Source organism: Geosmithia morbida, assembly GCF_012550715.1.
Source record: "Geosmithia morbida isolate 1262 chromosome Unknown scaffold_14, whole genome shotgun sequence".
Classification (NCBI taxonomy): Eukaryota; Fungi; Ascomycota; class Sordariomycetes; order Hypocreales; family Bionectriaceae; genus Geosmithia; species Geosmithia morbida.
In genome coordinates, this window is record NW_023336201.1 from 555,983 (window position 1) to 579,036 (window position 23,054).

Below are 23,054 nucleotides of genomic sequence, written 5' to 3' on the forward strand. Positions count from 1 at the left end.
GTGTTGCTGAGTGTTGTTACTATATTCTCTGGTGTATATTAAGGGGAATGTGTTACTCCATAAACACTTGACAGAGTCACGAGACGAAGAAGAGTTATCGATGAACAAGGCTAATATTTAACTTGTACGAGTATTATTTGAAGTACAAGTATTATATAATTATAAAGAGGACGCGAAGGTAAAAAAAAAATTAATTTTTTTTTTAATTTTTATTTATTTTTTTTTTTTTTTAAAAAAAAACCATCACGAGAAGTAGATGATATGGTTGAGATGATATCATGTCATATGCAAGGTACAATGAGCAGGCGGCGGGAAAAAAGAGAGAGAGAGAAGCGAGTATTACTACATTACCTACATGTACGACGTAATGGACCCCTGACACAGTAATCGCCATTTCGGACTTGTCATCATGTAATCTGTTCCAAACCTTTGTTTGCTTCTTCTTCTTCTTCTTCTTCTTCTTCTTAATCTGTGAATACGGAGTAATACTGTCATGACATGATACTGATGCCGTGACATTTTTCTTCTTTCCTTTCAGGCCCCTCCCTCCTCCCTCTTATGTACTGGTGCATGGACCATCCGGATGGCTCGGACATGCCCACTCCTTGGCCTCGGATGATAACAAGGTGCCGCGTGGCGGTGGAGGGTCGGCGTGTGAAAAACAGCCGAAAGCCGGTGACGGGATGGAGGTTCGTACGAGGAAGAATACATGTAGAGGTATCCGTAGAGTAGGGCGAGAGGAAGATGTGGAGGTGAGAAATCGAAGGCTTCTCTTGATTCATCCTTTCCTTCCTTCCCTCTCTCTCATTCAACGTGATACTCGTATTCTTCTTCATGATTCACGTCGCGGGAAGGTGCAGTGGCGGGTGGTGCCTTCCCTGTAATATTTTATACGATACTCCGTACACACAAGGTATTCATACCAGTAATCGGTCAAGTTGGGCTCCGTAAATACGACGAGAAGTGAGCAGGGAAATGGGAAAGTGCCAAGTCGCCAATAAGAAAGAGGACAGGGATTGGGAAGGAGCGAGCGAGGTGAGAGTGCGTAAGAGGCCTAGGAGGGGCATGCGCCAGCTTTCCAAAAGGGGAGTTAGCGTGAATTGGTGGATGGGGGCAGCCTCATGACAGACTTCTTTCTGAGGTGGATTTCATGGTGATGATGAGTGAAGGGTTGGGGAGAGGTTGAAGAAAAGGAATGGTAGGATCTCACCATCATCATCATCATCATCACTGCCAGGTATGTGAGCAGGTATTATTTATAGTGGGTGGATGTTATTGTAGGGAATACAAGTACGAGTAAGCGGTAGATGGCGTGGTAGAGCTGATATGGTGGTGAGTTGATTGACAAGATATGGAAATAAAGAATACCGTAGACTCGTATGCCTCGTACCACTTTCTCTTGCCTAAAGGCCCCGTTTCAATGCCATTTTCAGAAGAAAATAAAATGGATGATCCCTAGACCTCTAGGCTCTAGGCTCTAGCCCTAGCTCTCACCCTCTATCACAAACTCCGTTTCCCCCCACTTCCACAAAGAACCCGGACCCTTGAATGTTGATCCGCGGAGATTTGCACGGGGTCCAGGGGTCGCATTCTATTGTCTGGACCCTATGGACTCTCTTTGTTCTCTCTCTCTCTCACTCTCTCTCTCTCTCTCTCTGTGTGTGTGTGTGTGTGTGTGCATCTCTTTTGCTGCTCGTATCAGTATTCCCCCCCTCTCACATAATACAATACTTGGATAGGGGTAATCGGCATTACGCATGTGCCACATCTGAACACTTGTATGAGTTTTATTTGCACATGGTGGGCTGCATGTCGCCATACCACCACCACTGCCACTGCAGCCAATACCGCTACAACTACATGTACTAATCCGTACTCCGTACTAACTGTAACTGGAGTAATCTTACGCGCTCTCGTCAGCAGCAAAGTAACTCGCTGAAACCCGCTGTAACCCGCTGCAGCCCGCTGCGACTCGCTATAGTAACCCTCTGTAACTCGTAATATTAGCACATGTAATCTGTACAGATCATATCACGTTATGGTGGGACTGAATAAAGGAGGTATTATAAATAATAATAACCAATGCGTGTGTATTCTACATAATAATATATGTCTGTGGTATCCTTTGTGATGACACATCTACGAGTATCGTATAGGTACTCGTGGGCTCCCAGACCCACGGCCATTCTTATACCAAGTATGAAGGAGAATTGCTGTACAGGTACTTATGCCTTGTCCCTGTCCAATCTCGCGACTTATCTTCACATCGCAATAATTGGTACATGCACTCTGTATTGCTACTCTCTCTACTTGTACAAGTAGGGATAGCCCGCTTGTATTATTCGCACCTGTTTTATATACACGCACTCCCCCTCGTACGCGTGCTCGCGTGCTTCTCTCTTCCCCCCCCCCCTTGATTATTCACTCCCTGCCAAGACACACCTTTTCCCCCCTTTTATTTTTTTCCTCTCTCTTCCTTTTCCATTTATTCCGCATCGTTTTCTTTTCTTTTCCAACCATTATATCCCATCTTGGCATCGGGACACACACACTCTCCTTATTGGCTTGGCCACCGGCGTCTCTCATTCAACTTGATTTACGATTTTGGTACTATCATCATCAGCATCATCCTCATCAACGCTTCCATCGACGGCTCTCTCTCTCCCCCCCCCCCCTCTCTCACCCGCCTTCTCTCTCATTAGAGGGAGCTCACCATAATACATCATGGCCACCAGCGCCCTCCTCGAACCCCTTGTCGTCGTCACCCTCCTCTTTGGAGGATCCTACTTCAACCGCAACAAAGACTACGACTTCTTCAAGGGCAAATCGACGATCACGAGACATAATGCAAGCCACAAGAAGGACGATGACCACCTCAAGCGCTCATCCTCACCCGATGGAAGCGACTCCGACACCAACAGCTGGAGCGGCAGCAGCTTGAACGCCAGCCTGGCCCCCCACGAGGTCCCCACGCTGCGCCGCCGCAAGGTCCAGTTCTTCGGATACCGTCGTGTGGTGACGACGCCCAACACCCTCGTCTTTAAGGACAGGCTCCTGAGCCGTGTCCTCCAAAAGTTCCCTTTCCTCGCCGAGGCCTGGTACTGGGCCCTCATCTACTGGGTCTACCAGGTCGGACGCGCCTTCACGGCCCTGACCCTGGTCGAGGGCACCGTCGACGTCGCCCGCCGGCACGCCCTGCAGCTCATCCACCTGGAGCAGTATCTTGGCATCTTTATCGAGCTTCCCATCCAGCGCTGGTTCCTCGGCCACCCCACCCTCATGCACTGGATCAACAGGGTCTACTCCTTCATCCACATCCCCGGCACCATCTTCTTCCTCGTCGTGCTCTTCTACCTGACCACGACGCGCAAGCGCCGTCTCGCCGCCGGTCGCGTCTCCTCTGACAACATCGCCGCCGGCGCCGCCACGTACGAGGCCCGCCGCCGCACAATGGCCATGTGCAACCTCCTCGCCTTTGTCGTCTTCACCCTCTGGCCCTGCATGCCCCCGCGCCTCCTCAGCGACCCCACCTACCACGGTGCCGATGCCACGGAGTCCAAGAGCTACGGGTTCGTCGACACCGTCCACAGCTCTGCCGGCGAGAGCAGCGTGTGGACTACCAACAAATTCTGCAACCAATACGGTATGTTTGTTCCCCGTCCAAACATCACGCAACGCTGTGCTTTTTTCTTTTCTTTCTTTTTTTTCGCGACGGAGAACGCGCCGATATATTCTTCAATACATGCTAACTCTGACGTGCAAATGCAGCCGCCATGCCTTCCCTCCACTTTGGCTACTCCCTCCTCATCGGCCTCACCATTGCCACCCTCCCCATCACCGGCCTTCGCCCCTCCTCGCCCAAGCGCATCGCCATCATCGCTCTGGGAATGTCGTACCCGGCCCTCATCCTGACCGCCATCGTTTCCACGGCTAACCACTTTGTCCTCGATGCCGTTGCCGGTGCCATAGTCTGTGGTATCGCCTGGAACGCCAACGGCCTGCTCCTCAACCTGTGTGTTCTCGAGGACTACTTCCTCTGGTTTGTCCGCATCCACAAGCCCGTGCACTACACCGATCCGGAGACGGCCGTCGACCCTGATTTCCAGATCCCTCTGCTCTCGGAGGGTGTCTGATAGATTCGTTCGCTAGAGAGACGTCTTATTTGCCCCGACCATTTTCTCTTTCCATATTTGACGTGTACTATACCATTTCTTGGCCTCTTACATCTACTACTACTTAATTGAAAAGACAAGGGAAACAAAAGTTGGAAATACGAGTAGAATACCACTACATGTACTGATAATGAATACTGAAAGAAGGCATGTTTGGCCGTTTTTGAACCATGGATCCAATCGAGCATAAAAAGACTGGGCATGTGAAACATTCAGTGTCAGACCCTGTGCACCCGTATACGTACTCTTTTCTTATCCTGGTCTCTTGGTTGCTTCTTGTCCCCCGGGTTTACTCTGCATCTTCATCCTCGGTTCTTTTCCCGGCTTTGCAGCCTCTTACAGTATTTCTCTTTCTTCTTCTCGGAATATAGTATCTATCAAACCCAGGGAGCAGCATCCAGTCTACGAGTATCATATCCTCACCCTCTCTACTAGTAAGCTGTAGCGGTTACCACTTCCACTGTCAGATCCTAGACTGTGGCGCTAGCTTCCCCTGCACTGCCACCACTGCCACAACGTCACTCTTATTTACCGTTGATGCCCCTCTTCGACGAACCACGGACTGTCCATCATCACCACATCACCACCACAACCGATCTCCTCTCGACACCAGTTCAACCGCCGGCCGGGACGATACTAGACGGGGACACACCATCAGACTAACTCTCCCACCACCAACAGAATCAATAAAGGGCCAAAAAAAGAGAATAAAGAGAAAGGAATAGGAAAGAGAAAAAAAAAGGACAAACGAATCACACACACACACTCCCTCTCTCTGAAAATAAAATGGCCTCCTGGTACTCCAACCTCCTGACCAAGACTTCGTCGCAAATCTCGTCCCTCCGTTCCACCCTGCTAGCCTCCGAGGCAGACGGCGACACCGACGACGACACGCACGTCTGCCGCGTCCTGCGGAACTACTACACCGACAAGGGCCGACCCTTCCCCCCCTGGCTACCGGCCGACCCCAAGGCTCCCCCGCCCACGCCAGGTGGCAGCACCAACGTCCAGCCTCTGTACGCCAACGGGCCCAATGCCCGCATGGCCGCCGCCGCCGGCGCCTCCGCTCCCCAGGGAAACGCCGCGCTGAGCAGCCTGTGGGGGGACAGCAATGCCGCCGCCGCGTCTCAGAGCCTGAGGGCCACGCCGCGCATGGCCTCGGTCGTCGACACCGTCCGTCCCGGCCTCAACAGCTCACCGAATAGCTATACCGGGCCTGTGCCGCCGAGGGAGACCACACCCACCGGCGGCGCGTCCGCGCAGGATAGGCTGAGGCAGAGGTTCCGCGGGGGCGCCAGGACCACCAGCCCCGGACAGGCAGGGCAGACGCCGTTCCAACCGCCGCCGCCGCAGCAGCAGCAGGTCCCCGCGTCGCTCCAGCAGCCTCAGCCTCCGTCTTCTTCTAGACAGGGTCTTCCTAGTGGTCCTAGGGCTTATAGGTAGTGCCTTGTCTCGTCTTTGTTCGCCGGCCGTTTTCTTTTCTTTTTTTCTTTTTTTTGCTGTCTTCCTCTCCTTTCGACTTTATATTTGAGGCATGGCGTTTATACCCACGGAGAGAAAACACGCATTTTCAACAACCACTTTGTCTACAATTCTCGCATGAAAATTGCAAAAAGAAAAAAATTGGAGGGGACTTTGGTGCTTGATATATATATATATATATATATATAAAAGCAGACTTCTAGCATAGGAATTACAAATTACATAATAATCATTTCCACTCTGCGCCTTATTCATACATGTTTCGTTTTTTTTCTTCTTCTCTTTTGCTTTCCTGAAACGGAACTTGATGAAGACAAAGGAAGGACGGTACATTGCTCCAGAGGCTGGAAGCATTCTAGAGCGCCGACATGCCATCACCCTTCTGCGCCACCTCTGTCCGTGGAAGAACCTCCACTTTCCGACTGAGCAGCACCCGAAGCTCGGGCGTGATCCCTTGTGTCTCGTCCTTGTTCTTCTGAGAGCTTGCACTGTGCTGGTGGCCGCGGTTATTAGGCGGCGTAGACGAAGACGCTGCCGCATTGACGCTGCTCGACGTTGCTGTATCCTTCTTTGATGGGGCAGGAAAGTTGTGCTTCTTGTCAACAACCTCGACGAGCCGCTGGAATCGACGGAACAGCGCCTCAGCCTTGATGAGGGTGGACTCGAGGTCCATTGTGTTGCTGAGCTCGTTGACTGCCATGGTGTCAGCGCATGTATTATTCAAGAGTAGAGGAGCGGCGAGTCGAAGTCGAGTACACAGAAACATGACGACACAAAAGCGGGCCAAGGGCAAGGATAGAAAGAAGAAAAGTACTTACTGTATTTGAGCACCTCGTCAAAGTGCTTGAGATGAGTCATGATGACATCACGATGCTTCTCGAGAATGGCCATGGCGATAAACAGGTGGAAATTGGCACTCAGACGGTCCGTCCAGAGGGCCTCCCATAGACGCAGGATATCCATCCAGGGGAACTCGCGTTTATACCACACAAGGATCATGCGAAAGAAGAAGAAGAAATTTGTGCTGTCGGCGGCCTGCAGGTGGTCCCAGAGCTTGGGGTCCATGAAGTGTACCAGCTGGTCCAGCGTCAGGAGCTGCGTGCGCATGCCTGACTGGTCGCGCAGGAAGTTGCGCTCCATGCGCTCCATAAACTTCTGAAACGCCCAGAAGGCGACGGCGTCGTCCTGGATCACGGCGTAGATGGGTGCTAGCAGGTCCGACATGCCCTGGACATAGCCGAGCTCCCTGTTGTACTCGTTGTACGCGAGGAGCATCTCCTTGAGTTGTTCGAGGTGAACATTCGTGCCGACGTCGGCAAAGGGCGAGTTGGGGTCCGGGTGTGGCGTGTCCTCACCCTCGAAGATGGGCACCGAGCGGTCGGTGCGGTGCACGTCCTTTTCGATGCGGCTCCTCTGCTCGCGCCACCACTCGCCCGCCTCGCCTTGGCCTCCGTCACCATCGAGGCGCTCCCACCAGGCCAGCTTGAGCCTATAGTACTGGTCACGGAGGGAGGCAATCTGGGCCTTGCGCTCGTCGGCGGAGCTGTACCAGTCGTACACACCCAGGAGGAAGAGCCATGCCTCCTTGCGGACGCCATCCTCGGGGTCTAGCCCACCGTGGAAGATGCGGTCCTTGACCTCGTCCGCCGTGATGGAGAGGTGGCCAGTCTGCGGATTGAAAAAGCCTTGCCACTCTTTAAGCGTGACGGGCTTCCTCATGTCCTCAACTGACAGGCCACTGGTACCGTCGAGAAGCTCAAACTCCCCGACGTCTGTATCTTCGAGTTCCATGACGTCTGTGGCTGTCCACATGCGGCTACGCCGGTCGCGCTCGCTCTGCTCTGCGATGCCCATGGCCCATCGGGCAAGGTAGATCTTCGCGCTGTCAAACTCGTCCTGCAATGTCTGCACCTCTGGCGTACGAAGCAGCCTCTTGACCTGGGGAGGCACATTGGGGTTTTCGGCGAGGTCCTGGGCGGCCCGGCGTGTGAACGTGGTAACCTTGCTGAACTGATTCATTAGGTTCCATCCCGCGTCCCTGAGGAACTTAGCAAGGGGGTCCGGCTGAGGCCTGCCGCCTCCTCCCCCCTGCGCGGAGCCTTGACCGGCGCGTTGTCCAGGAGCCGCGGAGGGGCCGGGCGCTCCGCTGCCAAAGGACAAGGCATCCTCCTTGCTGGGCTCGATGAGGTATACGTTGGGCTCGGCGGCCGACCTCTCCATCTGGACATATCTCTTCAGCCACTTGACCACCTCGTCGCCACCCCAAAACATGTGCCCACCCTCACCAAAGGGATCAAACGTATCGCGCGCCAGCTTCTTCTTCTGGAGTATCGTACTCTGACACTCGTTGTCGTGGAAGAACAGCGGAGGGAAGCTGTCGCCCGCTCGGGAGTTGATGATGATGGATCCATACCACCACCCTAGGTTAGGCGGGCGAACTTGAAGCGAGTATATGGCGCTGACGGGCACGGCAAAGGCATATCCTCCGGCAGAGTGGACGCTCGTCACCGTTGGCGGGGGACGCACGAGGTATGACTGCTTCGGGGGCTCGTCCCCCTCGCACAGGTCAACCTTGACGTAGACGCTCTCCGAATCTCCCAAGGAGGACTCTGGCACCCAGGCCAGCAAGAGGTCAGCTGAGGCTATGGAGTCGATTTCGCGTGTCGAAGAAGATGTCCGTAATGTGGATTTTTGCTGCAGAAGGGCAATGTATCCTGAGATGTTGTCCTTGGAGGATGACGTGGGATGAACGTAGACCTACGGATTTTTTGTTAGACACACGGTAGAGAGTGAGGGGGACAAAAAAAGTAAAAGTAAAAAAAAAAAAGAAAGAAAGAAAGAAAAACAAACCTTGCTTTTTGAATATAGAAGCTTGACCCCCCTCTGGCTGCCGGTACTGGCGATTGTGTCGTAGCCGCCCTCGTCGTCGTCACTCATGGCATAGAGGCTGTTGGAGGGCGATGACGCTCTAAGCGGGGCATCTGAAGACGCCCCCGGACGAGAAGTCATAGTGAGATGGAGGGAAGGTGATCGTCCGAGTTCAGCTCCGCAAGAGCAGTTTGAACGTTGGTATGCTATACGTGACTGTTTCGAGGAAGTGGAAGGTGCAAGATCGTTCAAAGTAATCAGGACGGTAATGTGAAAGGGGAGAACAAGAGTTTGATCCTATGAGTCGATAAGTTGGTGGTGGTGACCATCATGTGAGAGAACGCCTCTCTCCGACTCTCCGATACGTCACCATCCGCATTATAGTGGGAATCTGCCCACTTCGATGGGTCGTGCTACGCCACTCACTAGCCACATATAACTAGCCACATACCTCCCGCGCCACTTTTGGCCGCGTGGAGGTTCAGGCAGCATGTGTGAACCAGGCATAGATAGTAGATTGAATCACACAGTACGGAGTAGTGTGGTTCCACATTCTTACTGTGCATGGCAGCACGATTCTTAACACGACAGCATCACTTGCGGTAGCCATGTTGTTGTTGCTGAGGATCAAATAAATACAATGCTTGTCAAAGTTGAGCACATCTATCTAAAAGGTGGAATCCATACTGAAGAGTAAGAGTAGAAGCGGAATGTAAAACAGGAACAGAAGGACATGACAAAAGAATATGAGACAGCGCCTCCAACGCCGACAATGATGCCAACCCTTTTTCTCTCCTTTGCCAAACATGGACCATGGGATAATAGAACAGAAATTGTAGATCCACAACCCCAAAAGACTTCGGTGTGCTTGACTCTACCAATCGAGGTCGTTGGTAAGAGGCTGGAGCTTCTCCTTGGCCTTCAACTTCTTGGCCTCGATACCATTCATCTTGACGGCGCGGCCCCTCTTGCGCTTGAGGCCAGCCTTGGACTTCTTAGTCTCCTCCTCATCTGAGCTGTCATCGTCATCATCCTGGTCCTCTGACTGCTCCTCATCGCTACCGAGCCATTCTTCAAGATCCTCGAGGTCATCGTCATCACTCTCCTCAATATCCGAGACGTACTGGACGGCCTTCTCGCCATCCTCGGTCTCAGCAACGCCATTCCTCTCACGCTCGTCATCGCTCTCGTCGTCCTCGTCGACACCGGAATCCATATCCTCGTCGCGGACACCCTGGCCATCCCTCTCCATGGCGTTGAGGACCTTCTTCCAGACATCCTCGCTGACGTTGAGAGGCTGGTCGCCATAGGCGCCCTGCCTGAGACGCTCGAGCAGCTCGCGCTCGATCGTCTTCTCCAGCTTGGCGGCGCGCTCAGCCTTGCGCTCGCGAGCAGCCTCACGGTGGCGCACCTTGGGGGCCAGCTTGGGTACCAGCTTCTCGCCCAGACGCTCCTCCTCGGCAGCGATACGCCTCATGCGAATCTGCACCTGCGTCAGGCGAGTTAGGCGTTGCTTGCACTTGTGAATGGTGAAGTTGGGCCAGTATATGAGCCGCTCGTCAATCTGCTCCAGCGCCTTCGTGTAGTTGTTGGACAGCTTGATCTTCTCCCACATCTTGGAGGGCAGGTGTGCCCGCTCCGCCGTCTTGATGTATAGGTACAGCGTCGCCTTGGTCGGGTGCTGTCGCACCGTGGCGTACCGCGAATTGGCCAGAGGGCACGACTGTCGGCTGCAGAGCCCCGTCACATTGTACTCGTTACGACAGAAGTTTTGCTTCTTTTCGGTTCTGTTTTTGTTGTTGCGATCGTTAGAGACATGCTCTTTTTTTTTTTTTTCCGCCATCCATGACCGACCAGTCCTCTTTTTTTTTTTCCATCTTGCATCAGGAAACGTACTTTAGTTTAAATGAGCAGAACTGCTGGTTGATAATCTGCCAGATAATCTCGTCGGAAGCCATCCTCGCTCCTCAGCATATCTCGCCCTTAAAAAAAGGGTGAGTAGTAATGGCAACGTTGGACGTTGTTGAAGAATTGAGAAAGAAGGGAAACTTTGGCCGTGGTAGATTTTCAGCGGGGCTCTAGAACTTTTTTTTTTCGTCCTTCCCTCTTTTTCTGCTATATTTGCTTGGACCAAACATCTGGACGCTGATTGGTCAAGCTACGCGTTAGAGCTCCTGTTCACTCACCGCCTTCCTGTTCGCTTTCAAATGTCCGGAATAATTTTGCATCCGTTCCGATCTGCTCCGCATGTACAGGGTACGTACCTTTCCTGCAAGGTCCAAGCTCCAGACTTCCCTCACAAAGCCGCGACAACAGACTGACGCATCTCTGTTGATCGCAACCTATCGCATTCATCACGGCGCACCCGCGACCACCACGACACAGCGCGTCACATCGCATCTCCACGTTCGAACAAACATAAAGCGAGGCGCACCACCCCCCTCCCCTTTCCTCTCGAAACATCCGGGAATAGAGATCCAGCTCTCTCTTTCCCCGCCCTAGCCGCCCACCATGCCTGCCGCCGGCCTCAAGACCATCATCGCCCTCTCCTTCGTCCTGGCAGTCGGCTTCCTCCTCGTCATCCTCTCCTGCGCCCTCTTCGACTCGTACTTTCCCCTCCTGGTTGTTGCCACCTATGTAATTGCTCCGATCCCCAACTGGATCTGCAGCCGGTGCTCCAACCCAGATGACTTTGTTGAGAGCTCTGGCGGTGCCGTCCTCGACCTTGGCCGTTTCTGCACTGGCTTCTTTGTTGTGATGGGAATGGGTAAGTGATCTGATATATACGGCAATCCGTATTACTTCTCCTTTCCCTTCCATCGTGCTACCTGCTCCTAATACTGACATGTAAACGCAGCTCTTCCCATTGTCCTCGCCCACGCCGACATCATCCGCGTCGAAGCCATGATCATGTCCGTCTTCGGCGGTCTCCTCATCTACGGGACCATAATCAGCTTTGGCATGTTTTTCCAGGAGGAGCAAGAGTTTTAGATGCGAGAAAGTAAGCGCAAGAAAGAAGGACATCTTGATGTGCACGTGTACGCACATTTTGCCGACGTGGAGGCGGAAGCCTGGTATTTATTAGTATATCTGTGGAATCTTTCTTGTTCCGAGCCTCTCCCTGTTTTCTTTGTAGCATGAAGCGCACACAGTGGCGTGTTGAATGAGTCTTGTATGAATAAGATTGTTTCCATCTCATCGTGTCAGGTTCCTACTGAATGTATTGCATCACTATTGCTAGTGGTGAGAAACTAACGTGCATCCACCATCATGCCGTACTTTTTTTCTTCAATGATAATACTGCTCAGTCTTATACAATAAAGACGACAATCCTTTTTTTATTGTTCTTCTCACCACTCTCAATCCATCACAGCAAGTATAAAAGGCTGCCTAGAATGCCAAACCCTCCTCCCTTGAACTCCTAGTGCCGCATCGTCCACCATAGTCTGGGTATTCGACCTCTGCCTTCCCACCTGATCCTGCCCCTGCCCCTGCTGCCTGCTGCCTCGCTTCTCCTTCTCGTCGTCGTCACCATCATCATGGATATGGACCTCCTCCACCGAGGCTGTCAGCTCAAACTCTCCTCTGCACAGGGGTGTCATGCCGATCGTAAAATGACCGCTCTGCTGGCCCTGTAGTGTGGGGAGGACCTGCTGTAGGGTACCGTTCCACGCCAGCTTGCGCGTGTGGTCGAGGGCCACATTTAGGGACCGGTGGCAGAGGGCTGGCAGGAGCCTGACCAGGGGAGAAATGGGCTTGCTGGTCCTGTTTGTCACGGTCACGGTCACGTCGATGAAGTCGTCTACATGGGCTGTTGCCTCAAGAGAGTTCTTGTTGACATCGTCATCGTCATCATCATCGTCGTCGCCGCTATCGGAGTCATTGTTGACCGAGATGGAAATGCCAACGTCGTCTATCTTGATCACGTCCACCATGCGAGGTGTCAGACGGAGACTCCGAAGCTCCAGGGCTCCGTTGCGATTCGGATTCGACGACGTCGTCGCCCACGTGGCCTTGAGGCTATTTAGCATCTTCTCACGGTACCAGAAGGCCTCGCGATTGGCGCGTTCCATCTCGGGTGTGATCTTGTGCGTGCTGACGACAAACTGTCTGCTGTCCTGCGTCGGGTTGAGGCTGGGGATGGTCATGTGCGGGTTTTCAATGAAGATACGTTTGATGGGCATGAGGATGCGGTTGGTGTTGCCGGGCAGGATGGACTCCTCTACAGCCAGGCCGTCGTCGTCCTCGATGTGGACGGTGATCTGCGCGGGCCACGAGTTTCGAAGATCTAGCGACAGAAGGCAGTAATCATTGGCATCGATGTCGGTGGAGGACTCGGCAGAAAGCTTGCTGCAGCGATTAGCCACAATGGATTCAAGTGCCGGACCCGTGAGCGCCAGCATGTCAGCCCTGGCGAGCTCGATGCTCGCATTCACCGTGACGGTGAGGTCAATTGTCAGCTGGCGTGTGTAGAACTGCTCTGTGACCTCATCGCGCGGCACACCTAGGTTCGTGTAGTCAACCTGGATGGCGGCCTCTGTTAAGCCGGGCTTGCCTAAGATCTGGAAGTCGAACGTCTCCTCTGCTCCTGGAGCAATGTTGCGCCTCTGCTTCGACTTGGCTGTCGGCAACCTGAGAGCCTGCTTCTTCATGAGAATGAGCTCGTACTCGTGTATCTCGATGGCCGTCGAGTCGCGGCTATTCAGAGCAGCCTGCAGAGGCGCCTGTGTTGAGTCCCTGAAGGAAAAGAGCATGAAGTCAACGGGCGTGGGCGACTGGTTCCGCAGGGTGACGGAGAAGATATGCCTCTCGCCCTCCAGAACCATGACGGACGACTGAGGCAGCGTCATCGACGTCAACACCAGAAAAGGCTGCGGCGCAATGGCCGTGAGGCCGAGCGTGCTCATCTCTAGCGGGGGGCTGGCTCGCTTCACGGCCTCTGCCCCTTCCTCGAGGGCCTTTACACCCCGGGCCTTGATCTTGATGTCGCGTACGGGTCTCCAGGGACTGCTGAAGATGGGGAATCGTCTTTCGCGGCATCCCCGTACTTTGACGATGACGCCCGTCACCTGGCAGTCACCAGCCTCCTTAGCCTTCCCTGTGAGCCGCAGGAGCTGCGTGCGGTTGGGGCCGAGCCGAGCAGTTTCAGGGGTGGCGTCAAAGGGTACGCCGGTCATCTCGAGTCGTATACTATCAATCTCGATCTCCATGTCGTATGTGTTTTGCAGGCTGACCCTGAAGATGGCAGGCTCGTTGGCCACCAAAAAGCTCTGTTTGGACTCGGTAGGTTTCTTGAGGAACGGATTGTAGATGAATGGGTCGACGTCCTGCGACTCGCGCCCAGCCGAGGCGCCGGGAAGGGCGCTGTGAGCGTGGGGGACAGGTGCCCTGGTGTTAGGTAGAGGCTCAAGCTTGACGCCCCTGACGAGAAACTCATCCCAGTACTCGGCTCCCGGGTGTTTCAGTCCCAGCTGGTGTGCGAGCGTCCACGCCCTGGCAATGTTGCTGGTGACTCTAACCTCCTCCTCTGGGTGTATGGTGGGGGTGATGTCCTCCCTCTGGGTTCCTGGGGCGACACCTGCGCCGGCCGTACGAAGCAGATCTGCTGAGAACTGAAGCACGCCGTTGAAATCAGGCAGCGCCTCAGAAAAGTTGATGCACGCCCGCAGGACATTGAGCTTGATGCCTGTGAACCCAAACAGGCGCGCGGCGGACTGCTCATAGATCCTGGCCTTGATGGCCTCGTCAGAGTCCCTGTCATCTGGCGATACCTTGTTATCAGAGGCCGCCGCGACAGCTCCGTACGACCTGCAGAGCAGGCCAAGGAAGGCATCCAGCCCCTGCTCAACGTCGTTGGCACTGATGTCTAGCGCCACGCCGCTACGGGGATCCGTGCCGGGGACTAGGGACACGAGTCCCGCGGCCGGATGGAAGCCGGCCTCGGCGGCACCTCTAGTCCTTGCCTCAACCAAACCAGTTATGAGGACCGACACGAGCTCACGCATGACCATGGCCCTTTTGCGGCGCAGTCCCAGAGGATTCAGCACGGCAGCGATACCACTCAGGATGGAAGCCCGATCGGCCGTGGTGAGCAGCTCGGACGACGCGTGACCAGGGAACACGTCGAATAAGAGGCTGACAATCTGCTGCCTAGAAGGCACAACGTTGAGCCGAGGCGACGTAGAGAGCTCCTTAGTAGGGAGTTTGCCCGTGACAATCATGTCGAGGGACTGACGGTTGAGGTCGCCACCGCAGAGGTGCAGGGCGGAGAGGATCTTGCAGAAACGGATGGTAGTCTCGGCAAAGGGCAGGGCAGGTAGCTTCTCTGAGTCGGCGCGCTTGCGCGAGTACAGGTTTATGATGCGCTCGAGAAGCTCGGGCAGGACGACCTGCAGGTTCCGGACATGCTTGGGCTGATCGGGCACGATGGGGTGCGAATCGGCCTTGGGCCACGACGTAAACTTAGGGCCCTCCTGGGCGGGGAGACAAACCTGGGGCACATCAAACTCTAGCCCCGACCAACCGAGGAGGAGCAGATTCATGAGAATGAGTTCCAGAGCTTTGCCATGCCAGATGTGGTCGTTGAGCGACCGGGTGGCGGTGGCACCCTCCATCAGCTCGTTCAGGGAGTCGGCCCACCGGCCGGCCTGCAGGTACATGGAGCCGATAATGATGGATATCCTGCCCTTGCCCTTGAGGCGCCACTTCTCGTTGACACCGCCGGGACCGAAACCGTGTACCGAGACACGGTTGTTGACGGCGTCTTTGGCCGAGGTCTGGGGCGTGTCGGGCCGAGGGCTACCTGTATCGGGTGTCGAGTTGCCAGAGCTCTGGCCGTCATCACCCCCGGGGGTGGGGGACGTCTTGGACGACGTGAATGCGGAGAAGGACGAGGAGTGCGAGGGCACAGGCGGCATGGACATCCGGGCGTGGCTTTTGTCCGAGCGGCCGTTAGCCTGGGGGGGTGCAAAGTGCGAGTTCCTCCTCTGCATCACGCTGTTGCCATTGGACCCGTCGAGGTCGGGCGATAGCGTACCTGGCGACCTCCCCGTGGCCGGGGTGGGAGACTCAACCGATGTCATGGCTTCAAAGGACTTCGCCAGGGTCGTCATCTCGCCCAGCAGCACAGAAGATATGTCGCACATGACCGTCTTTATCGTGGTCCGGAGGGACTCCTCGGCGGGGGGGATGACGAACATATCGTCGGGGATGGGTAGTATGCCCGAGTCGGGAGCTATGTAGTCGAAGATGAGGACGCGGTGAACGAGGGCGCGAGGGTACTGGTCGCGCAGCTCTTCGAGCTGTTGGTGCAGAGCCCGTATGTTCCTCTCGGTGGGCGTAGTCCCCGGGCCGCCGAGTGAGGTCCTCTTGCTGAAGGCGGCGCCGTCCAGCTCTTTGCCGTCAGCCAGTGCAATGACGGCCAAGGGTTCCCGGTATAGGTCGAAGGGGGACAGGGCGATGTGCGACGGAGGAGGGACGTGGGTGATGAGGTCATATAGCATGGCGCCGTTGGGGTAGGCCAGGGGTGAAAACATGTCTGGCAAGGGTCATCAAGTCAGTATATATGAGCTCAGCCACCAACGTCGCCACAGGAGATAGAGAGAGGGAAAGGAGGACGTGGGGAGGTGCATACTTCTGTTTGGCCGCCCGTCGGCGGTTATATCACGGAGATGGACGACATGCTCGCTCTGTAACCTGTCGACAAAGGGGGCGAAGCGATCGGCCTTGATGCGACCAACTGGCAGGAGAAGCGCCTTGACCCTCGCGGGAGCGATGGGTAGCAGCGGATCCATGCTCTCCTAGGGCGTCGTGGCTGTGATGTCGAGCATGGTCCAGGTAAAAGCGTACGGGTGTAAAGGGTCGGACGGGGGGGGGGGAGATGGTGTATAGCTAGATCAGATATGCCCCAATGCGCGCGCGTCTGCTTCCCTTTTGGCCGAATAGGAAGGGAGTCGCTAGCGAATTCCTTGATACCTTATATTTGGTGTATATTCATAAATCAAACAGTTCCATTTGATTGTTCGTTATTCGTTTCGTGCCGCTCCTGTCGTCGTGTTTGTATGCATGCAGTACGTAGACAGACCACTACATACGTTACACTATCAAAAGGGGAGGGCCATTTGATGGAGAGCCAAGAGCTTCAAGTCAGTGGGCAGAAGGAAAGCCAGAAGTGGTAGGCGGTGGGAAGCGGCGGGGAGTGCAATTGCAGTTACAGCGGACAGCGCCCGCCGAAATGGGAGCTTACAGTGGTCAGCCAGCTATCGCCCGCGAGAAACTGTTCGGCCAGTATTATGATTTATCAGACCGTTACTCCTACCATGTCAAACTCCCAATCTGACTTACCCTAGACCTAACTGTGTGTGGCATCCAAATTGCATGACTAAGCAGTCAGGAGCCGCTGCCACACATGACTGTAAATAGCCTCATAGATTGCTCTCCTTTCCTTTAGCATGAATAAGCAACTAGGCACACACATATCGACCCAGGACTGTACATAGGCAGGTACCACTCTATTTGCGACTACGGGTCATCGTGTGTTGTCGCCGACTGGAAGCGCACGTGTGAATCCGGAGTCATACAACTGCCGGTGCGTATAAATGTCCGACTGACTCCGAGAAAGAATCAGCTCCATTCTCTCTCGCGGTAGTCTAACTGGATCCTAGCATGTGCATGGTCCGGGCCCCCCTTCATCATTAGGCTCGCAAGCTCTCGTCTATATCATGGCAGTGATATAACGTCGCATCAACGCCAGCGTCGCAGTGCATTTCTCCTTGGCAGGGTGGCGGGGCCCACGACACACGCACACTCAGAGTCAGACACGAGCTGACTGACCTATTTTCATGCTCCTTACTTGTCACTGGTCAATACGACTACCGCTCGTTGCCTGATGGAGCGATGGACGGGCGTGTAAGACAATACGGGTAGGGGACCGAAAATGGGTTGGGATCACGGTCTCTAGAGTAATACGTGGAGTGTATTCTGGGGACACTGTACATGTATAGCCATAAATAGCATTGTAGAGTGATAATACCAGCAGTAATATCGCTTAGGTGGGGTAGTATAATATTGCATTAGATGGTATTAAAGATGATCGGCCCTACATAAATATGGTTGGTTTTTTTCCGAATGCCCCATGCTCATATCGCATATAACATCATGACGTCTTGCACGTAGGCAAATAATGAGTAGTTTCGAAAGGGAAGAGAGAAAGGGCACTTCCCCATTGGTGACCCCACTGTATCAGCTTGACACGTCCCCTTGCTGTTGCCCTCTCCTGTCACCCTCGAGCACTTCGTCCTTGAGTTGGCTCTCGAAAATGTCCACGGCGAGACTGGCATCGACAAAGTCCTCTAGCTCCTCAGATACCGTCTTGAGCTTCTCGCGAACAGCAGCTGCACCCTCCCAGCCGACAATGTGCCTGGCGGGCGGGTTCTCGTGGCCACCGATGGCTGTTAGGGCGTGGACCGTCTCCGCGACGAGGATGTCTGCAGCGGCGGGAGCCAGGTGGGGATAGCGCTGGAAAACGTCGCCGACAGGCGGATCGGGCTCAAGGTATGTGTTATCAATGTCGTCGTCCACACCCTCCGAGTCCATGGAGTCGGCCGTGTCGGGTCGCGAAGATGAAGGCGGCGGCGGCGGCACGGGACCAGGGTGGGTCGTGGTGGGTATGACCGTGTCAGGGTGGGCGTTGAGCACGTTGGAGAGGATGTCGCGGATGCTAGGGGCTTGGTTGAAGGCGTTGGCGTATGCGAGGATCTGCGGCGCAAATGTAAGGCGGTTGGTCAGGGCCTGAATCTCCTGGTTGGGTTGGACAATGGTGACCTTGACGTTGAAAGGGGCCACCTCATACGCCAACGAGTCGCAGAAACCCTCGAGGGCCCAGGTAGCGGCCGAGTACATGGACATTCCAGGTGTGGCAATGTGTCCTCCCGTGCTGGTGAGGACGATGATGTGGCCCGTATGCTGGCCGCGCAGGACGGGTAGCGCGGCCTTGATGTAATTGACCTGTGAGAAGAAGATGGATTCGAACTGGTCGCGTACCAGGTTGCGTGTGACGGGTGTCGGAGAGAGTTCTTCTACCGTGCCCACGATGGCTATAACTCCTCAGTCAGAACTTTTCTGCGAGCACAGACAAGGGATTTTCCTGCCGCTTCTCGGCAAGGGGAAAAGAGGCATACTCTCTGATTTGCAGCACAGCACAATATCTATGCGACCAAACAGCTCAACAGCTTCGGCAATGGCAGCGCCGCAGCCGGCCATGCTACGTCCATCGCAGCGGATACCCCGTATGCGATCCCTCCAGCCCTCGCGGTCCCTGCGATCGCTCTTGCATTCGCCAATCAGCTCGCGAAACTCTGCGCCGCGGACCTCGTGGTCAATCTCGCTGGGGGGAAGGCATGCGACGACATTATCTCCGTGACCGAGCAGTGCGCGAATCAGTCGGACAGCTAGGGGCGAAAGGGCGGCGGTGAGGAGCCAGGTGCGTGGTGAATTGTGAGTAGCTGTAGCCGGGGGGGGCGAAGATGGAGAGGACTCTTGGTCAGTCATTTTTTCTCGTTTTTGTTCGTTCTCCTTGTTCGTGTCTTTGGGTGTGTGTGTGTGTGCATGCGTGTATGATCGTAAACCAAGAGGGAAAGAGGATAGAGAGAAAGAGAGAGAGAGAGAGAGATCTCATCCTGCTCTCTCACTCCATCTGCTTTTTTTGCTGGCCGATGACGGCCATGACCATGGATTTTGTTTTGAGTTCCAGGCAGAAAATAGCAGGAAATAGCAGGGGGTGGTGAGATGGACTAGGGAAGAGGCAATTTTAGTGTTGCGACGCGGTTGGGGTTTCACATTGAGAGGGCCCTGAAGTGAGAGCACACACACACACACACACACATACCAAAAAAAACCTATGTGGCCGGGGAGTGATTCGTCTGTGGTGCGTGTGTGTGTGTGTGGTGATGTGATGTTGTAGGGGAAGAGGTCGAGCGGTAGCCGATGGTAAGACAGACAGCCAACACTAAATCATATTATTGGTACTGTTTCGTACTAGAGTGCAGTAGCAAGGGTGCTACTGCAAGTACTCTGGCACCAAAACGTCGATAGATTAATAAAAAGTATGTACTCACGAAATGAGGGGTGTGCGGGGGGAAGCTGAGGCAAATTCTGGTGATGATGGTGATGGTGATGGTGATGCTGCTGCTGGTGATGGTGGCCTTGTTGAGAGCCTTGATGGTGCTGCGCGGGACCTGAACCCAGCTGAGTGGGAAGGCGCGAGGGGAGCTGCTGGGAGGGAAGGAGCTGTGAAGACTGAGATGGCAGGTGCGATGGCAATGGTGACAGCTGGTGGTGCTGTGAGATCAGACGCAAGGGCTGTGACAACAGCGGCTGATGACCTAGAGGAACAGCTGTTGGTCCAGGGAGACCTGCTGCTGCACGCGCTGTAGGGCCACCCGGCACAGTGGTTCTAGTGGTCTGTCCCGCTGTGACCCCAGCGGCTGTCGACCCCGCGGCTGCTGCGGCCGTTGGCGGGCTTCTGAATCTGCCGCTGCCGCTGCCGCTGCCGCCACTCGTGGACCCTTGCCTTGCTCCTTGCATCTGCAGATTCCGGTTGAGAGCCGCCGACGACGACGAAGGCGGCGAATTCTGTCTCTGTTCTCCTTCTGTCTTTACTTTCCTATTCCGGGTTCAACCTCTCTCGCTGACCAAGATGCTGACCAAACGAAAAGACGGGTGCTGATAGAGGATTTGATCGGTATGGCGACGATGACAACGGCTTCTCCCTCTGAAGGGAAGGCAAAACGCCAAGGTATGATGGGAAGAAGAGAGGAGAGAGAGAAACACGACGAACCGCCACAAGATGATCTCAGGGCCTCCCTTCCGTTATATCAAAAAAGACGGAACTGTGATGCCCAATCTCATCAGCCAAGGTAGCGCACCTAATCACCCGATATATCCTGCAGGGTTCTTTCTACTCCAGCGCTACTGAGAACCCTTCCGCACCATCAACAACACCCCCCTAGCTCCCCCCTCCTCCCAACCTCATTCACTCTCTCCCTGTGCCTGCTCTCTCACATCGGCCACGATGATATTGGTTCATGGGGGGTGTGGGTGTGGATGGGACCGGGGGGAGGGGGCCCGGTCATCTCCGGGGGGGTGGAGGGGGTGGGAGGGGCGACGTGCTGCGCGTGCTGCGCGTGCTGGGCTGGCGTGGCATACGACAACTACTATCAATGCCGTCGCGTCTACGAGTACAAGTGTAAGTACGGGTGACCCCCGGTCGAGAGGAGCTGTCTTCGGCATTTGCAGAAAGAGGATATAAACAGAGTATTTGGTGGGGAATTGGCAGGTAAGGGGAGAGCCAAAAACGCAGCTGCATATGTATCATGACATGCTACATCCGTCACTCAACGCCACCCCCCACTGTGGTCCCCTGGTCTGGTGCCTGTCTCTATCCCTCTCCTAGGTCACCCCCGGTCGTCTGGCGTTTTCCCCATCTCTAGATGGTAGAGAGTCTGGCACTGAGTTACTCCATCCGGCAGCAGAGGCACCATTCGTGCTTACGGACGTACGCAAGAGCGTTCCATACGTTCCATGCGTTCCATATGCGTGCACGGTTGGACCCAATTGGGCGTCGACCCACGCCCTGAGTATGCAGCCGAATTGTTCCAGAAGGGCCGGCGAAGTCTGCAGGAATGTCAATGCACAAGGCGTATTTGGGCCTAGTAGTAAGTGCGGGAAGTCAGAGGTTGAGGAATACCATGATACTTGTGCGACCAAGGAGCTCGCTCGGCCTGCTCGTACAGCATCAGTTAAGATTGACCAAGACAATAAAGGTGGCTAGGAGAACAAAGGGGCCAAATCTCCAGGAAATCGGCATCCAGTTCCTCAACTGGGTTACGTAGCCCGCCAATGGTTCCATCCAGACCCCTGCCTCGATCGCCGTTCAGGAACGATCGTCTTCTCCCTTTACGAGATGATATAATTAATACCGTCTCTCACTCCCCAAATTCGCACCCCCCGAGGAGCCGCCGGCGCGGCTCTCGCTTTTTGTTTAGCCATTCTTGGTTGCCAGTCACCAGCTGCCAGTGGGTTCTCATGTCTCGTCCTCGTGTTTGTCGATACGGCTACGGCTAGTACGACATCGCCCCATTACCGATCTTACCCTCCGCGGAGGCCGTACGTTGCATCACCGAGGGGTTACTATTGCTCTGTGCTCATAATAATCCCTTCCAGCCCATAATACCTGCTAGGTCACCACTAGGTTACCACGTCGTATCCTACACTTGCCGAACGTTGCTGTGATGTCCTATGAGCCTCGACTCTTTTCATCATCTTTTGTTGAGCCAATAGTTCCTGCTGAGAATGACGGGTGCCTAGCAAGTTCACCAATGTCCTGCATACATTTGTACATGTATGTATATCAATACTCCGTACGACCGATAGAGAGGGTATACAACTTGAAGACATCCCATCAAACTTGCCGAGCATTACGGAGCAGCCAATATCAAGGTGCCCCCCCCCCCCCCATGTTTGTTCTATCAATAAGACCATACGACTCATCGTATCAAGAAAATTTCCCAGCTAATCCCAAAGTATACGACCACACCGAGGATTGCACAGCTGATGGCACGACGTCATCTCCATAAACCTGTTTCACCCCACTATTGCCGAGCTGCTAATAGTTACCGAGCATTAACAACTGTTCTGCTCTTGTACGACGCAACGCAACGAAACGGCGTATCATTGCGGAGTTATATTATGGACTGATACTCATAACAGCTTTTTAGGCCCTGTCCCACCTCAGCCCTGGCGGCCGCGACTCTTTCCGCTCCTTTCCACCCACACACCGCAGAGAGAGAGAGGGAAAGAAGAGAGACGGACGAGCGCATGATAAATAATGCCATTGATGCGCTGTCTTCGGATTTCCTGACCTAGCGCCTAAAGGGCTTGCATGACGGAGCACGGGCTTGTTGCTTGGACCAACGGAAGTCCCATCATGTCCCCTAGTTGCATGAGCATGACCATTCCCCCGGCACCGAAACGAGTAGCTGGGGCGGGAAGAAAAGGAAAGAAAAAGAAAAGAAAAGAAAAGAAAAGGACGAAGAAAAAAGGGGAGAAAAGCAGCTAGAAGAGAAGAAGAACAAAAAGACCCAGCCGGGGTTGGATTATGTAGGCGCCAAAAATCCACATCAATGCGACAGAAACAACAAACACAATGAACGAATCATATCCCTTTGTGGCTGTCAACTCCTGTTGGCCCACACCCGTGCAGAGGAGAAGAAGGGTGTGCTCAGTTCTATGCGACGCTGGCGGAACATGGACGAGATCACCAAGCACATGCGACCATGTCTACGAGTGTGGGATAAGACGCGCAGCATGGTGCTATCCAGGTGCTCCATGAATCCATACCTACCCTCCAGCTAAGTATTACAGATGCATGGTATCTTGGATCCAGGAAGGGATGTCAGGGGTGTCTACCCGCACACTCAGTTAGACGGCGACGCAGCCCCTACACTTCACTTACACGGTCGACGGTCTCCCGTC

At 54.4% G+C, this 23,054-nt stretch overlaps 8 protein-coding genes across 8 annotated transcripts; 3 read left to right on the top strand and 5 right to left on the bottom strand.

The window, feature by feature from the left end:
* Positions 1 to 2,724: 2,724 nt before the first annotated feature.
* Positions 2,725 to 4,133, top strand: GMORB2_2777 (uncharacterized protein; the record flags this gene model as incomplete). Its single annotated transcript, XM_035464755.1, has 2 exons — positions 2,725 to 3,643; positions 3,769 to 4,133. 2 exons carry the CDS (start codon positions 2,725 to 2,727, stop codon positions 4,131 to 4,133), a joined length of 1,284 nt encoding a protein of 427 aa, XP_035319425.1.
* An 825-nt stretch (positions 4,134 to 4,958) lies between these two features.
* On the top strand, positions 4,959 to 5,615 carry GMORB2_2778 (TBC1 domain family member 15; the record flags this gene model as incomplete). The annotated part of the gene is made up of 1 exon (XM_035464756.1): positions 4,959 to 5,615. The coding sequence occupies one exon, from the start codon at positions 4,959 to 4,961 to the stop codon at positions 5,613 to 5,615; it is 657 nt and encodes a 218-aa protein (XP_035319426.1).
* A 394-nt stretch (positions 5,616 to 6,009) lies between these two features.
* Positions 6,010 to 8,663, bottom strand: GMORB2_2779 (TBC1 domain family member 15; the record flags this gene model as incomplete). Its single annotated transcript, XM_035464757.1, has 3 exons — positions 6,010 to 6,347; positions 6,473 to 8,411; positions 8,505 to 8,663. 3 exons carry the CDS (start codon positions 8,661 to 8,663, stop codon positions 6,010 to 6,012), a joined length of 2,436 nt encoding a protein of 811 aa, XP_035319427.1.
* Positions 8,664 to 9,396: 733 nt separating this feature from the next.
* Positions 9,397 to 10,480, bottom strand: GMORB2_2780 (protein MAK16; the record flags this gene model as incomplete). The annotated part of the gene is made up of 2 exons (XM_035464758.1): positions 9,397 to 10,309; positions 10,419 to 10,480. The coding sequence occupies 2 exons, from the start codon at positions 10,478 to 10,480 to the stop codon at positions 9,397 to 9,399; spliced, it is 975 nt and encodes a 324-aa protein (XP_035319428.1).
* Positions 10,481 to 11,033: 553 nt separating this feature from the next.
* On the top strand, positions 11,034 to 11,513 carry GMORB2_2781 (Vacuolar protein sorting 55; the record flags this gene model as incomplete). The annotated part of the gene is made up of 2 exons (XM_035464759.1): positions 11,034 to 11,289; positions 11,380 to 11,513. 2 exons carry the CDS (start codon positions 11,034 to 11,036, stop codon positions 11,511 to 11,513), a joined length of 390 nt encoding a protein of 129 aa, XP_035319429.1.
* A 368-nt stretch (positions 11,514 to 11,881) lies between these two features.
* On the bottom strand, positions 11,882 to 16,315 carry GMORB2_2782 (trafficking protein particle complex subunit 9; the record flags this gene model as incomplete). Its single annotated transcript, XM_035464760.1, has 3 exons — positions 11,882 to 12,246; positions 12,472 to 16,059; positions 16,156 to 16,315. 3 exons carry the CDS (start codon positions 16,313 to 16,315, stop codon positions 11,882 to 11,884), a joined length of 4,113 nt encoding a protein of 1,370 aa, XP_035319430.1.
* A 1,447-nt stretch (positions 16,316 to 17,762) lies between these two features.
* Positions 17,763 to 18,931, bottom strand: GMORB2_2783 (Short-chain dehydrogenase; the record flags this gene model as incomplete). Its single annotated transcript, XM_035464761.1, has 3 exons — positions 17,763 to 18,616; positions 18,701 to 18,906; positions 18,927 to 18,931. 3 exons carry the CDS (start codon positions 18,929 to 18,931, stop codon positions 17,763 to 17,765), a joined length of 1,065 nt encoding a protein of 354 aa, XP_035319431.1.
* A 39-nt stretch (positions 18,932 to 18,970) lies between these two features.
* GMORB2_2784 (uncharacterized protein) lies at positions 18,971 to 20,105 on the bottom strand (the record flags this gene model as incomplete). Its single annotated transcript, XM_035464762.1, has 2 exons — positions 18,971 to 19,024; positions 19,968 to 20,105. The coding sequence occupies 2 exons, from the start codon at positions 20,103 to 20,105 to the stop codon at positions 18,971 to 18,973; spliced, it is 192 nt and encodes a 63-aa protein (XP_035319432.1).
* Between the last annotated feature and the right edge of the window lie 2,949 nt (positions 20,106 to 23,054).